The sequence below is a fragment of the Pantherophis guttatus genome, chromosome 2, assembly GCF_059756535.1.
Source record: "Pantherophis guttatus breed Tessera chromosome 2, ASM5975653v1, whole genome shotgun sequence".
NCBI lineage: Eukaryota > Metazoa > Chordata > Lepidosauria > Squamata > Colubridae > Pantherophis > Pantherophis guttatus.
Window position 1 is genome coordinate 253,297,447 of NC_142064.1, and position 16,654 is coordinate 253,314,100.

The following is a 16,654-nucleotide window of genomic DNA, read 5'->3' on the forward strand; positions in this document are numbered from 1 at the left end:
CTCACCGAACCAGTTCTCTTTGTTCGGGAGCTGCCCGCCGCCATGTTATTCTTACCTTTTATTTTGCCCCGCCCCCAGTCTATTTGCTGCCTCCCGAGTCCCAGCTGATCGGCTAGAAGGAAAAAACCTGTTTAAACTCTTGCCGCGGGGCTTCAAAGGGCCACCCTACAGCTGATCAGTGTTAAAAGGCAGTGTGGTGGTAGACCAGTGCGCTCGAAAAACAAATTGGTAGACGGGTGTGCTCCAAAAAAAAATAGGTAGACCAGTGCCTCCAGAAACAAATGGGTAGACCGGTGCCTCCAAAAAAAAATAGGTAGACCAGAATGCTCCAAAAACAAATGGGTAGACCGGTGCCTCCAGAAACAAATGGGTAGACCGAAATGCTCCAAGAACAAATGAGTAGACCGGTACAGCTCTGCAAGCAGTTAAAAGCCTGGTAGACCAGTACCTCTGCTAAATCCTAAAGAATTGTCACATGACCATCAAACCACGCTCACAAAATAAGCCACACCCACAGAACCGGTAGTAAAAATTTTTAGAACCCACCCCTGCTCCACAGCCTTTTCCTTTCTTTAGCTGAAGCTCTCCCCATTTTCTGTCTCCCTCCGAACTAACTGTTGCTCCTGACTAGGTGGACTCCAAGCTATAGAAACTATTATTTCTAGTATGGCTTTCTTAGTTAGCCTTTCGTGACCAATATCATGGATCCTGACTTTGGTAACAAAAACTGCCTTCTGAATTCTCTCTTAATATTGATTGCTTTCCTGATGCTACTCTTGATCTGAGAAGACTGAGAAGCAATGTTATATACAGGTAGTCTTCAATGTAGGATCGACCACTAAGTGACTGTTTGAAGTTATGGCAGACCCTCCACATCAGTGGTGGGTTTCAAAAATTTTTACTACCGGTCCTGTAGCTGTGGCTTGGTGGGCGTGGCATGACTTGGTAGGCGTGGTTTGGTGGGCATGGCAGGGGAAGGATACTGCAAAATCTCCATTCCCATCCCACTCCAGGGGAAGGATACTGTAAAATCCCCATTCCCTCCCAATCAGCTGGGACTCGGGAGGCAGAGAATAGATGGGGGCGGGGCCAGTCAGAGGTGGTATTTACCGGTTGTCCGAACTACTCAGAATTTCTGCTACCGGTTCTCCAGAACTGGTCAGAACCTGCTGAAACCTCTGTTCCACATAGGTACTTATGCCCTGGTTCCAAAGTTATGATGCCCCCCCACAGTCATGTGACTGCATTTTGGGTGCAGTTATGGCTGTTTGCAGCATCCCACAGTCACACAATCGTGATTCATGATATTTTTGATGAAAACTGGTGTTTACTTCTAATTTTTGGCAAAAATGCCCCATAACAAACAATAGCTTCGTTAACAACCGCACATTCACTGAACCACCCTGGTGATTTGCTTAACAACCGCAGCAATAAAAGGTTGTGACATTGGGTTAGTCGCATGATTTATTTATTATTTATTATTATTTATTTATTTATTATTCATATTTCTATGCCGCCCACTCTCCGAGGACTCTGGGCGGCTTACACCAAAGACAGTATACTAAATAGCATATTGCCCCCAACAATCTGGGTCCTCATTTTATCCACCTCGGAAGGATGGAAGGCTGAGTCAACCTTGAGCCGGTGAGATTTGATCCGCTGATCTAGCAGTCAGCTGAAGTAGCTGCAGTACTGCACCCTAACCACTGTGTCACCTCAACTCATCCGCATGATGACCTGTTTTACAATCATCACGACATATGACCATAATAGGCAGACTCCATTATGGTTATAAGTTGAGGGCACTTGTATATAGAGTTAAGTAACAGTTCTATTATTAGATATTTTATTTTATCTGTCCTTATGACAGTAATTGATTATTGTTTGATTGGTTGATAATGCTTTGCTGAATTTTTTGATTTGTATCAGTCTGATAGGATATTTCTGTGAGAAATGGAAGGCACTTTTGCATTGCAGCTCAAAGCTGATGGACTCTGGTGGGATAGACATGAACCTGGTGGAAGAAATCTGTTTTGTATTTCAAACTCTTCCTCCACTTTGACCACAGCAATGTCCAAGTAATCCATTCAGACTGATTGGTGGATTCTCCTGTTTCTTTACCCATTTCATTCATGCTGTGGAAGCAAAAACCTATCACGTTCCTTTCATGGATGGGTTTTTGTCAACCCTTCAAAGTAGACCAAACTAGGAAACCAAAGTTATGTAGGTCAATATTACTTTTATTGTAAAGTTATAGGAACAGAATCTTGCAAGTTTGAAGACACATTTTAGAGGGGTTGAGAAAAACAACAACAAGGCACACTTTAATGGAATCATGGACATGCCACCCAAGTGTATGAATCATTGACAAGTTACAGGATCTGCCCTACCCAATAATACTGCCCATCCAACCAATAGAGAGTTCCCTTTTGTTTTTCTTTCTTTCTTTATAACTTTCTGTGTTGTTTATTTGTCTTTTGGTGGGTTAAGCTCAATTTTTTTAAAAAAACCTTTTTATTGTCCCATTCTATACCCCATCCTACCAGATTTCCTGGAAGAAGAAAATCTTTGAATTTAAAACCTTGGTATAGAATTGCTTTGGTGTTGGGTTTAATCTGCTGGCCTTTGCTTTAGATGGAATGATGTGAAATCCCTCTAATCGAGGAAACAATTCTTACATTGATTTATTAAGATCAAAATATATTGTTGATGCTCCATTTGCTTTATAAAATACCACATGTTTTGGGTGGTTAGTGGTGGGATAATTTTTGTTTACTACCGGTTCTGTGGGTGTGGCTTGGTGGGTGTAGCAGAGGAAGGATACTGCAAAATCCCCATTTCCTCCTGATCAGCTGGGACTCGGGAGGCAGAGAATAGATGGGGGCAGGGCCAGTCAGAGGTGGTATTTACCAGTTCTCCAAACTACTCAAAATTTCTGCTACCGGTTCTCCAGAACTGGTCAGAACCTGCTGAGTACCACCTCTGATTAACACCAATTCCAAGGTGCAAAAAGAACAGGATTACCCATTCCCGTTATTCTCCCCTAGAGTATGAAATAATAATGCCTTTTAATCCTAAATTCCTACCCTTTACATAACTGCATTTGGGAGCAGAAATGCCGTACGTGCTTCCTTCTCCATCTGCCCAATATTGTTTATCTTTTGATCTCCCAAAATTTAAGGTTTCTTCTTCTCCACCCAGTCCCCAGCCTCATTTCCCAGCAAGGCGGCCATGATCTCCTGATTCCATCATCAAGAAGAAAAATAAGGGGAGGCAACTTCTGAAATATTTTTGATCTTAAATAAAGATAAAGTTCCTGTGTAGGAACTAGGATGGATTTTTCCTCTATGTTCACGTACAGGGAGCAGAAGATAGGCGGGGATTGGTACTTGATGGGTTCCATCAACAGTCAAAGTGCCAATGACTTGAAGACATCTCCACATCAGCTTTCTGCAAAAACAGGTCTACTTTCCTGAGCTTCCATGTCTTGTTGTTGTTGCCTTGAAAACAATGAATTGAAAACAAATGTCTAGTTTGTGTCATAAAATAGTTGGCGCACTGGAGATCTTGGGGTTTGATCTTCTTCATTCTAGCGGTAAGCTTTGTTCCTCTGGAGCCACATAGACTTTGTGGTTATATCGGGCACACGGTTGCTGAGCCCGTAAGTGTCGGCGATGAAAGAAGTACCAGAGCTGGAGAACACAAACCCAAACAGTTTTAATTTGTGTTATTATGATGGTGGGAACTCATTAACCTCAGCAGCAAGAAATTATTCAAATTTAAAATGCTAAATGATTAAAAAACAATTAAAATTTAAAATTACAAAAATTAAGATCTGGCTCTACCAATTAGCATGGGGATCTACCCTGTTTCCCCCAAAATAAGACATCCCCTGATAATAAGCCCAATCGGGCTTTTGAGCACATGACAATAAGGCCAAGCGCTTATTTCAGGGTTCAAAAAAAATATAAGACAGGGTCTTATTTTCAGTGGAACACGGTAAGAGTATGGGGTAACCCTAGAATGGGCTGGTAGTTTTTGAGGGCACTCCTGCTCCTTTGCTAATCTTCTTTTCAGCCTTCTGAATTTTTAACTTTTACTTTTACTTCTAACTTCAATATTTTAACTTCTTTTTAACTCGGTTTTTATTCAGGTGTTTATATATTGTTTTATGATGCTGTTGTAAACCACCCAAGTGAGATGGATGGTGTAGGCAATTAATAAATAAATTATAACAGTAACAGAGTTGGAAGGGACCTTGGAGGTCATCTAGTCCAACCCCCTGCTCACGCAGGAGACCTATACTAGGGATTCGAACCGCTGAACTGCCGACCTTTCTGATCGACAAACTCAGTGTCTTAGCCACTGAGCCACCTAGCCAGGCATATTCTTGAGCAGGTGTTTGTGGGTCACTTACCATAACTGGGAGACCAGCTAGGAGGACCATTGCCAATAGGGCAGATAAGAAGATAAGAAAAATGGCCCAGCCTTGCAAACAGGTAGGATTTGATGGCACATTGCTGTCTGTAGGGAACAAAAGAATGAAATAAAACAATGTATTTTAAAAATCGTCCATTCCTTTTTTTTACTTCCTGAAGTCTAGAAACCACCCACCTGCACAACTTAGTTACTATGATTCTATGATTTTGGTAGCCACGTCAACTATATAGCAATAGTATCAAATCATTGTTTGTTTGTTTATTTTAAATCTGTATGCCGCCAAGGTGGCTCTGCTTCCTCCAGTTTTCACAGAACTATTCAATAATGGTGAAGTGCTCAGTGGAATAACTAAGCTGGAACTTTAAAAGAGCAAACTTAAGGGGGGAAGAATACAGTAGAATAGCTTCAAAAAGGAAGGAGAAATCAAGCAGGTTAAAATCATTGGTATGTTTTGATTTCTATAAAAAAAAGAAGCCAAGGGGTTCCTGCAGATCTTACTCCACTAGTCATTACGGACTATAGGGGGCAGTGCACATCTCCATTTCAAGGCTATTTCAAGGCCAGAGCTGTCCAAAGACATTTCCATGGTCATGTGGCCAGCATGGCTTCATGGAGCGCCGTTACCTTCACACCAGTGGTACCTATTTCTCTACTTGCATTTGCATGCTTTCAAACTGCTAGGTTGGCAGGAGCTGGGGCAAAGACAGGAGCTCACCCCAGCTGCATAGTGCTGGGGTCTCGAACCTGGGCTGCCAGCTTTCCAACCAATAAAGACCAGCATCTTAACCGCTGAACCATGGGATTTCTATAGGAAACTAAAAATAAGGACTTTGGAGGATGTCTCTAGAAGGGAAAGATCTTCTGCTTAGCAAAATGTTAACCAATCACAGAGAAAAAGCAGAGCTCAGTTCATATTTCAGCTCAATTTGAAACCTCTGACTGGTTGACTGTTCAACCATGGCCAAATGGACCAAGCAGAAGGTGAAGGAAACTCTAGTCAAAATAAATGAGAATACCAGAATATTGAATTTTGAGACCCGGATGAGTTTGAGCTTTTCACAACCCCTGCTTGCAATATTTAAAACAACTGCTTGGGGAGAGCCAAAATGATTGGAGATGGACAGATGGATATAGTCAATACATGGCAAGATTAGGCAAGATTCTGCACCAGGTTATGTAGTAGTCATTCTGTGAGCATCTAAAAGATAATGCACAAATTGCTGGAATACCCATCACTTCTGGAATAAATGGGTGTTATCATTTATAATCCATCAGTGATATGTGAAGTGCAAAAAAAAAGAGTCATAAATAGTAAGCAAAGCAAATTAAAGGCATATAGAAAAGAAATAAAACTAAAACTATTGTATACCAATTTCAGTCCTTAAATCTCTCCATAACTTTCTACCATTTTTAAGCATATTCATACACAGCTTCATACTTTCATGTTCTTTAAGCTTCTCATCAATCCTTTCAAATTCTTATCAACAATATCCAGTCAAACTTTGTCTTCCTCTACAAATACTGTTGACTAATTCCTTCTTTTTTCCTATTTGTTCTAGGGTTATTCTTGTTTCAGAACACACATTCTAAGTACCTCATTCTTACTTCGTTGTACTTACTTTTTAATTCTTTTTCACATACCCATTTCTGACTTCCATATAACTGAATAGAAACGTATTTTTATTTACAGCAATTTTGCTTCTTTCAATTACCTACTATCTACAAATTCTACCAGAATCTCTGCATCTTAAATTTTCTCCATCCATGTTCCTCTATGATAAATATTCTACAGAAGTCTACAAATTTATCTGTTTGCTAGTTTTTCCACTTATTAATAACTTGCAATCATTCACTCATTTTTCTCTGAAAGGACAACTAAATTGGATTTTGATGCATTAATGATGCATTAATTTTCATATCTATACTCTTGTTGTATCATACAATTCAGCTAGTTTTCCTTGCAAATAATTAAGACTCTCAGCTATCAGCATGGCATCATCTATATATAAAGGTATACACATGTCCTTAGCTGAAACACCTCTTAATGTCACTACCAGCTTCCTAATATATTTGTCCATAAGTAAATTCAACAACAGAAAGGATTCTATACATCCTTGTCTTACTCCCTTTTCAGTGTTAACTATTTACTGAGTATATTCTGCTCATCACATATCACAGATTCATGTTCACATGAATTATTCAAATTATTCCATCCAGATAACGTAGAATGAGAACTTGCAGACTAGGAGGAAAGATGAGGTCTGATATTTCTCCATGGCAAAATGTAGTTTGTAAGGAACTGAGAGTTTTGTGAGAATTCCATCCATCAATTGAACCATGGCACTTAGAAGGCCATACTTCTAAGGAGAAGGAGAATACTACCAAACATTATTTCCACCAAAAATGGATTTTAAATCACAATTCCAACTCAGACCTATTTGAGTGACTTACCAGTGCTATTAGGTGAGGTGTAGAAGGGTAAATTAGTGGCCTCTGGTGCATTTTCTGTGGCATTGTAAGTTTCATTGGCATTTATTGTGGCTGTTGAACTGGGGGTGGTTGTTGGGCAAGTTATCTTTTTATGGATGGCTTCTGGAGTCAAAGTTGCAGGGGTGGCATTAATCTTCTGAAGCCCAGCATAGTCCTGAGGAGGCTTGTCCTCACAGCCTGTGGCTGTGTGTGGATGGTGAGAACCTGGAAAATGGAAAAGCAAAGCAAAAATGGAATGGATATCGTTTGTCCCAAATCAACATTACTCATTATTGTTGTGTTCTCAAGGATTGTTTTTAAGCCTTGTATTTGGTCTTGGACTATAAATAAAGTTTTGGTGCGATTTTAAGCCTTTTGATTTTGGTTTATTGGCATGGGGTTATCCCTAGGAGTAACTGATCCAAAGAAGACCAAAGATGGAAGGAGCATATTGAACCTTTTGTATAGCAGAAATATTTACTTTACTTTATTGTCATTGCACCTCGTACAATGAAATTAAATGCCGTCTTCAGTGTACATTATAATAAAAAAATAAAACACAAACACACCTTCTTCACATTCTATACAATTGAATTGAAACCAATATTGCATTAATATTGCACTATGCAGTAGAATTCAATATAGTTACTGCCCTGGGATAGAAGCTGTTTTTCAGCCTATTTGTCCTTGTTTTTATTGTTTGGTACTGTCTGCCAGATGGTAATAGTTCAAAAAAAGAATGCCCAGGATGAGATGGATCTTTAAGAATGTTTTGAACTTTCTTAAGGCAGCGGGAGCTATAAAGCTCTTCCAAAGAGGGAAGAGGGCAACCCATGATCCTCTGGGCAATGACGTTGACCCTCTGGAGTGCTGTCCCATTTGCCACTGTGCAACTGAAAAACCATAGACAGGTGCAGTAAATTAAAATATTCTCTATGGTGCAGTGGTAGAAGGTCACCAGCAGTTTTTCATTCAGTTGTTTCCCGAGAAGTCTCAGGTAGTATAATCTCTGCTGGGCCCTTTTGACCAGTGCTGCAATGTGAGTGCCTCAGGTCAGGTCCTCTTTTGTGATAACGCCCAGAAACTTAAAACTGGCCACTTGCTCCACTCGGTCTCCATTGATAAGCAAGGGCTGGATGTCTGATCCATTCCTTCTATAGTCCACTATAAGCTCCTTGGTCTTATTGCTTATTGCTTAACGCATTGTAAACCGCCCTGAGTCTCCGGAGAAGGGCGGCATACAAATAAATAAATAAATAAATAAATAAATAAATAAATAAATAAATAAATAAATAAATAAATAAATAAATAAATAAATAAATGTGTTAAGGACCAAGTTATTGTCTCCACACCACAAAAGCAACCGGTCTACCTCATCTCAATAGGCAGACTCATCCCCCCTGGAGATGAATCCCACCACACAAATGTCAACATCCAAGAGAGCTGAGGAAATATCGAATTACCAGAAGCCCTTGACAATTATAACTTTAAAAAAATGAACAGCCTCTGCTTTTTAGAGTTTAGTGTACTTGAAAATGAGGTGAGGGCTCTTCTGTCCAGATCTACAGATAGTCACTAAGGAAAGAGAGTTTCTTCATTAGCAACCTCTCCCAAACTGAGACTCTCTGGTGGTTCATTCTAACCATCTATCCTTCTTCAAATGCCTCCCATTATTTCATTTTGGCACTAGAGGCTGAGGAAGGAAATTCTACACTTCAGCTATTTCCAATAAAATAGCCCTTTTGCCAACTCAGGAGGCCCCGTTCTGTAAGTTCTGGAGTAGAAATACATCTTTCATCAAATACATTTTCTCTCATCCATTTTGCCAAGCTAAAACAATTTCAATGGTCATCCATTCAGGCAGGGAAAGATTCAGGCAAAATGGCAGCAAGGGGCTCAATTAACCATGAACTTTTTGTTTTCTGTTGGAAATTCTCAACTTCCCACCAGGGATGAAATGCTCCCAGTTCGGACTGGATCGCCCAATCCAGTAGCAATGGTGGCGGGTAGTTCGGAGAACCGGTAGCAAAAATCCCTGCCCCCCCTCCCCCGCCCATGCCCAGCTGAGCCGTGCGGTCATCAGAGGCTTTTTTTACTTTTAAAAGCATTTTTTCTACAACTTCTTTGGCCGAAGAGGTTGTAGAAAAAATGCTTTTAAAAGTAAAAAAAAACAAAACAAAACACCCTCTGATGATCGCACAGCTCAGCTGGGATCGTCAGACCTTTTAAAAGCATTTTTTCTACAACCTCTTCGGCCAAAGAGGTTGTAAAAAAAAACGCTTTTAAAAGGCTCTGGCGATCCCAGCTGAGTAGAAAAAATGCTTTTAAAAGAAAAAAAAAGCCTCTGACGATCAGGCAACTCAGCTGGGATCGTCAGGGCCTTTTAAAAGCATTTTTTTTACAACCTCTTTGGCCAAAGAGGTTGTAGAAAAAATACTTTCAAAAGCCTCTGACAATCCCAGCTGAGCAGCACGATCATCAGAGACTTTTAAATTTTTTTAAAAAGCAATGCTTTTAAAAGTAAAAAAAAAAGATTACGCGCCACAGCTGATCACCCCCCCCCTCGTGTGCTGTTCTATTTATCACATGCCTCCTTTTGGCATGCACTGCGTGTGCGCACCTCACATTTGGTGCATGGTGTGCACTGTGCATGTGCAGCCAGCGAACTGGTAGTAAACCGGTTCAGATTTCACCACTGCTTCCCACCTTTTCACAGCTGTGTCTTCTTCTGGATTCTGACTCCCGGTGAAGAAACATTGGATCTTGCCAACAATGAAGGGACACTATTTTCACTATTGAGAGTGAAAACTCAAGCATCACAAGTAATTTTGAAACTTTGAAATGTTCCTCAACTGTTGGCAAAGTCCAAATGACTTGATCCAAATAACGTGGGGCAAAGATGCTCACCTGCTACACAGAGGAACAAGATAGGAAATATACAGAGAATCCAAGGAGGGTCCTTCAAGCATTTCCATTTCTTCTCCATAGAAGCACAGTAGTGCAGAGAACAGAGGTCTTGGGTGCAGCAGTCAATTTCTGGCAAGTCTCCTGTAATATTTGCAACCCTTTTATATATAAGTGATTGCAACTGCCAATTCTTTCCTAATTTAGCAATACCTCTTCAAGAAAATAAGTGTCTAATGCGTGAAACATTTGTCACATTTTATCAAAATATGCATATATGTGTGCATTAAAACAGGAAAGGACCTGATACACACTTGTAAATCTGGATTTTTTTTTTGGTCATCTTCCGTCAGTTAATGGAAAAGATAGAGATGGGGAAAAAAGAGAGAGAGACAGAAAGAAATATTGTTCAGATGCATTAAATTGCAGTGTAGGTTAGTCCCATGCAGTTAATTACAGAGGCAAAAATTAACAGTGTGATTAATAACCAAGCTGGAATGAATCCAAGTTGAACTGAATTATGGGTGTTTCTGGAAATGACAAACATGTTCCTGAAGTGTCCTATTATTATTTTTCTGTATATAGCCCCGGTCTTTATAAAAACTCACCACTACCTTATTACCTGCTACTTCAAGAATGCCTAGGATAACAAGGGCAGGGAATGAGATTGCTTCCCAGGTGGCTTCACTTCAGTCTTGGTGAGAAGGCACTGAGATGTCAGTGCTGAAGAGGCAAGGATGTACCTCTCGACCTAGAATCCCTCTGGATCCCCCCAAAGAAATAAAAATAAATAAATACATAAATAATTTTATTTCTATACCGCCTTTCTCCTGAAGGACTCAGGGCGGTGTACAGCCTATTAAAAGCACAAAGACAGACATCAGTTAAAAATAATTAAAATTATTAAATAATTTCGGCTCAGATTTAAAACCCCCAAAATTTAAAACACCCAATTTAAAAATCATTACATTGATAGCCCGGCTTGGCGGAACAGCAGGGTCTTGAGGGCACAGCGGAATACACGGAGGTCGGAGATCTTATGCATTTCCGGGGGCAGTTCATTCCACAAGGCAGGGGCTCCCACAGAGAAGGCCCTCCCTCTGGGTGTCGCCAGCCGACATAACTTGGCTGATGGCACCCTGAGGAGACCCTCTCTGTGGGAGCGAACTGGCCGGTGGGAGGCTGTTGGTGGCAGAAGTCGGTCTTGAAGGTCCTATGCCATGGAGCGCTTTAAAGGTGGTGACCAACACCTTGAATCGCACCCAGAAGACCACTGGGAGCCAGTGCAGCTCGCGCAGGAGGGGTGTCACGTGGGCACAATGGGTTGCACCCATAACCACCCGCGCGGCCGCATTCTGGACCAGCTGGAGCCTCCGAGTGCTCTTCAAGGGGAGCCCCATGTAGAGAGCATTACAATAGTCCAGCCGGGAGATGACAAGGGCATGAGTGACCGTGTGCAAGTCGTCCCGGTCCAGAAAGGGCTGCAACTGGCGAATCAGGCGAACCTGATAAAAAGCCCCCCTGGCCACGGCTGTCATATGCTCTTCTAAAGACAGCCATGTGTCCAGGAGGACACCCAGATTGCGAGCCCTCTCTGTGGGGGGCAGAGATTCACCCCCAATAGTCAGCGATGGCACCAGCTGACTATATCGGAACGCTGATAAATAAGACCGACTCAACTCAGCCCAACCTAGTACCTTCCAATGCATCATGAGTACACCTCCAATATTCCTCAGTTGTTGATAAAGATGGGCATCACAGCCATGTATGGATAGGAGAAATGGGAGATAGATTTACATGCCCTTTGTAGTGTTAAATTGTTTATATGTGCATACCCTTATATTAGAATTGTAGATTTGAAAGTCAGGAAGCACATCATATTTTTCTGTTCTGATTCCTTCTTTGTTAGGACATATTTATGTACACAATTATTTGGATCACATATATTTGTCTGTCTGGAACTCGACTTCATATCAGACATAAATACAATCGAGAGAGTCCAGAGATATTTTACGAGAAGGGTCTTCCATTCCTCTAACCGCAATAAAATACCTTATGCCACCAGACTTCAGATTTTGGGCTTAGACAACTTAGAACTACGCCGACTTCAGTCTGATCTAAGCATAGTACATAAAATTATCTGCCACAATGTCCTTCCTGTCAATGACTATTTCAGCTTCAACCACAACAATACACGAGCAAATAATAGATACAGACTCAAGGTAAACCGCTCCAAACTCGATTGCAGAAAATATGACTTCAGTAACAGAGTGGTCAATGCCTGGAATGCACTACCTGACTCTGTAGTTTCTTCCCCAAACCCCCAAAACTTTAATCTTAGACTGTCTACTGTTGACCTCACCCAGTGGTGGGATTCAGCCAGTTCGCACCACTTCGGGAGAACCGGTTAACTTTCTGTGTAGTTTGGCAAACTGGTTGTTGGGAGAAGTCATTAGGGCAGAGAACCGGTTGTTAAATTACTTGAATCCCACCACTGCCCTCACCCCATTCCTAAGAGGTCTGTAAGGAGCGTGCATAAGTGCGCCAGCGTGCCTACCGTCCCTGTCCTAATATTCCATTTTTACTTACTCTTTTCACGTATTCAAATTATGTTTATACTTTTACCTGTTATCTTATATATGCTTGACAAAATAAACTTATGATAATGATTATTTTAGTGCTGATAACCTATTCAGGGCTGCTAATAATAGCAATAGCATTTAGGCTTATATACCACTTCAAGTCCTCTCTAAGTGGTTTACAGAGTCAGCCTATTGCCTCCAACAATCTGGGTCCTCATTTTACCAACCTCAGAAGGATGGAAGGCTGAGTCAACATTGAGTCGGTCAGGATCGAACTGCTGGCAGTCGGCAGAATTAGCCTGCAATACTGCATTCTAACCACTGTGCCACCAAGGCTCTTGGCATATTTATTTGTAACCATAAAATGTCAAATAAAAGACAACAAGATACGAAAAAAGGGGTAACCGTTTTGGGTGTTTATGCAGAGTATTTCCAGAAAAACTCCAAATATACATTGATCAGAAGAGAATATTTGTAAATCGGGGTTGAACTGTAGAGCCCTTGATGCTCTCTGAGCTTGATTGTTTTATTGACATTTCAGTAACCAAACTAGGTAGCATCATCAGTGCTGATAAGTACTGGTAATGAAACATCAACAAGAAAACAACCAAGCTCAGAGAGCACCATAATACAGGAATATCGCTGACATCATCTAAGGTCATCATCATCCCATCATCCCTACAGAAAGCTCTTCTGTACCTTTCTGGTGTTTTAGAAGTCTAGCAGGAAGAAGGAGGTTCATCTTTTGTTTTTGCAGTTATTTACAATAATTCTTCTGTTTTAATTACAGGTTATCTGTATATTTACATAGGAAATAGCATGCATTCTCTAGGTGTGTATTGAGCCGATGGTTCTTAATTTAACAGACCACTGTCCATAGTCTTTGCTAAAAATTTTGGCTTGATCACATAGGTTACAAGATGAATAATTCACCCCCCAAAAAATGTTTTAATCATCCATGTCTGGAATAATTCCACAATTCTATCAACACCAACGCAATCGTTCACACAATATGTAATTTTTTATTTTAAAACTAAGAGAACATTACAAACTCCCATTCTAAATAGACCTGGTGATCTGGTCCATCTTCAGCCAATCTTTTTTTTTTCTTTCGTGGTGTTCTTATTTCTTCTTTTCTCTATCCCACTTAATGTGAAATCCTTATGTACTGAGGAAATACTTCGGAATTGTTTTCTTATAGAACTCTCTATAAATGATGTGAAACAATGAAGAGCAATCTCTTGCTTGAGCAAAAGACTAGAAGACCTCCAAGGTCCCATCCCAGCTCTATTCTGATTGATTGATTGATTGATTGATTGATTGATTGGTTCTACCTACCTAAACCAAGATATTATGCAGCCCTAGTTCAGTGAAATCACAATTCAATAGTTTCTGGGCTTTTTTTTTTTTTTTTCTGGCAGCCAGCAGACCCTTGAACCTGGCTAAAGAGACATACACATAAAACCTACGAAAAAGAAAGAAAAACAAATATTGTACCTTTACAGGGAGGATACATGAGATGAGGGTGTGGCTAACTGATGAGGCCTTATAAGGCTGAACTAGATCTATCTTAGTCTCCCAATGGGCAGCAAAGTGTCTGCTGGCTGCCAGAAAAAGAAAAAAAAAAAAAAGCCCAGAAACTAGTGAATTGTGATTTCACTGAACTAGGGCTGCATAATATCTTGGTTTACATAGGTAGAACCTGTCTAAAGAGACATACACGTAAGAAAAACATATATATATATATTTGTTTTCTCAGGTTTTCGCGGGTGTTTGTATGTAGGTCTTTGGTTATTCGGGTCTTCTCCCACGTAAAATTGGAAGTGTCTTGGCGACATTTCGACGAAGTCTCATTTGTCATCTTCAGGCTGGTGTTCTCGGCTTCGTGCTTCCAGGAGCAGACACTTCCAATTTTACGTGGGAGAAGACCTGAATAACCAAAGACCTACATACAAACACCCGCGAAAACCTGAGAAAACAAATATATATATATGTATATGTATATGTATATGTATATGTATATGTATATGTATATGTATATGTATATGTATATGTATATGTATATGTATATATATATGTAAGTTTTCACGGGAAGAAACCCGAGATATTAACTGTACACACACACACACACACACACACACATATATACATATATACATATATATATATATATATATATATATACAGAGAGATAGATAGATAGAAAGATAGATAGATATAGATATAGATATAGATATAGATATAGATATAGATATAGATATAGATATAGATATAGATATATAGATATAGATATAGCCAGGTTCTACCTATGTAAACCAAGATATTATGCAGCCCTAGTTCAGTAAAATCACAATCCACTAGTTTCTAGGCTTTTTTTCTGGCAGCCAGCAAACACTCTGCTGCCATTAGTCTCCCAATGGGTGGGGAACTGGGCTACATGGGTGTGCACAGCTCCACTCACACAAGAGAAAAGATAAATTCATGCAGCATGGTCCAAACAGGCCTAGTAGTGGCCCACAGCCCAGGGGTTGTAAACCCCTGTTCTAGTCCAATCTCCTGCTCAAGCAGGAGACCCTATATTATTTCCAACAAATGGCTGCCTGTATCTCTTCTTCAAAACCTCTAGTGATGTACTCCATGTTCTCCATGACTCCAGTGAAGCCATTCGGAAGTTTTTCCATGCCAATCTGGAGATGTTGACGACTGACTGTAGGTCCTTCTGCGTAGAAATCATGTGCTGACCATTAATTTATGCTCCCTTCTTAAAGTTGTGGAACTTTTTCACATGTGACAATAGGAAAACATCTTACTTTTTCTTCAGCAAACTCCCATATAAGCTGGTATTTATAAACTATTATTCCAACACCTCCACAATGTTTAGGAAGGGTTAGATGCAGTCATCCTGTTGATGGAAGTGTAATTCTGCAGCTGGAACATTCTTTGTGTCCTATGAGTGCGGTTTGGACTGAAATTCAGAGATTATGGACATAAATCTACACCAGGTGCACCATAGTATAAAAGTAGATATATTAAGTTTGATTACATTTCCAGTGTCTGGATTTTACTGAAAAAATTAACAATTGTGAAGTTTTCACTCATAAAGGATGGCCAACACTGGAAGGAATATTCCATTTCTGACAGCCTTCAATAGGCTGCTGATTTTGTCTCTCAACCTTTTTTTAAGAAAAAGTCAAAGGAGGAGATGTTTGGGCTATATTTTAATTGTATGTATGTTAATGTTATGTTTATTGACAGATTTTGCTGTTGTTGAATTTTATGTTTCTGCTTTTCTGCTTATTTTATCTTGATTGCTGTGAGTTGCCCAGAGTTTATGACCAAAAGGCATACAAATAATGTATGGGATATAATATCATTTAATATAATAATAGATCAAACTTCTTGGAATGTTGGGATAATTGTCCAAGCCTTCCTTTCCTTTCCTTTCCTTTCTTCCTTTCCTTTCCTTTCCTTTCCTTTCCTTTCCTTTCCTTTCCTTTCTTTTCCTTTCCTTTCCTTCCCTTCCCTTCCCTTTCTTTTCCTTTCCTTCCCTTCCCTTCCCTTCCCTTCCTTCTTTCCTTTCCTTTCCTTTCCTTTCCTTTCCTTCCCTTCCCTTCCTTTCCTTCTTTCCTTTCCTTTCCTTTCCTTTCCTTTCCTTTCTTCTTTCATTCTATTTTGAAGTTATAACACATGGTTAACCCTGCCCAATGTATGCATTTCCCTTAACTAGTTAATATAATAATTTATATTTTAAGATAAATCCCATTGTGATAAGATCTAATTATCATTTTTTTTTAAAAAAAAAAAAGATATTTATTATGTTTGCTTCACGTTTGGCAAGCCCTGTCTGGCTGTCTTCCATGTAACTGCTTATTAGATAGAGAAGCACATGTGTCACCATACTTCAGCAATTTAGAATAACTGGAGCATATGAGAGATGATGCTGTTTGTGATGGATGTGACATTTTGTGCTGATAGCACAAAAGCCACGTTATATTTAAGATGTGCTTTAAAGAACAAACATCCTTTCTTCCCATCCATGTTAGATCCATTGTGTGGGGAAAATGCATGTTTAATTCTACCCTCCATGTTATAGTTCCATTGAATATCATTATTTCAAAGCTGGTATTTGCTGCAGGAACAATTTAACAATAGTCATAAACACCTGAAGCTACAAATGGGAAGGATAAAGACCATTCACCTATTTGGTAGTCTCTATAAGGTCTGGTTCTGCTATAAGCATCAGATTCTGAGTATTATTG

At 39.9% G+C, this 16,654-nt stretch overlaps 1 protein-coding gene across 1 annotated transcript; it reads right to left on the reverse strand.

Moving 5' to 3' along the window:
* Nucleotides 1-2,659: 2,659 nt before the first annotated feature.
* Nucleotides 2,660-9,950, reverse strand: LOC117668070 (uncharacterized). The gene is made up of 4 exons (XM_087888074.1): nt 9,817-9,950; nt 6,892-7,134; nt 4,418-4,524; nt 2,660-3,692 (listed from the first exon to the last, which is right to left on the reverse strand). Exons 1-4 carry the CDS (start codon nt 9,893-9,895, stop codon nt 3,585-3,587), a joined length of 537 nt encoding a protein of 178 aa, XP_087744200.1. The 5' UTR covers nt 9,896-9,950; the 3' UTR covers nt 2,660-3,584.
* Nucleotides 9,951-16,654: the final 6,704 nt, after the last annotated feature.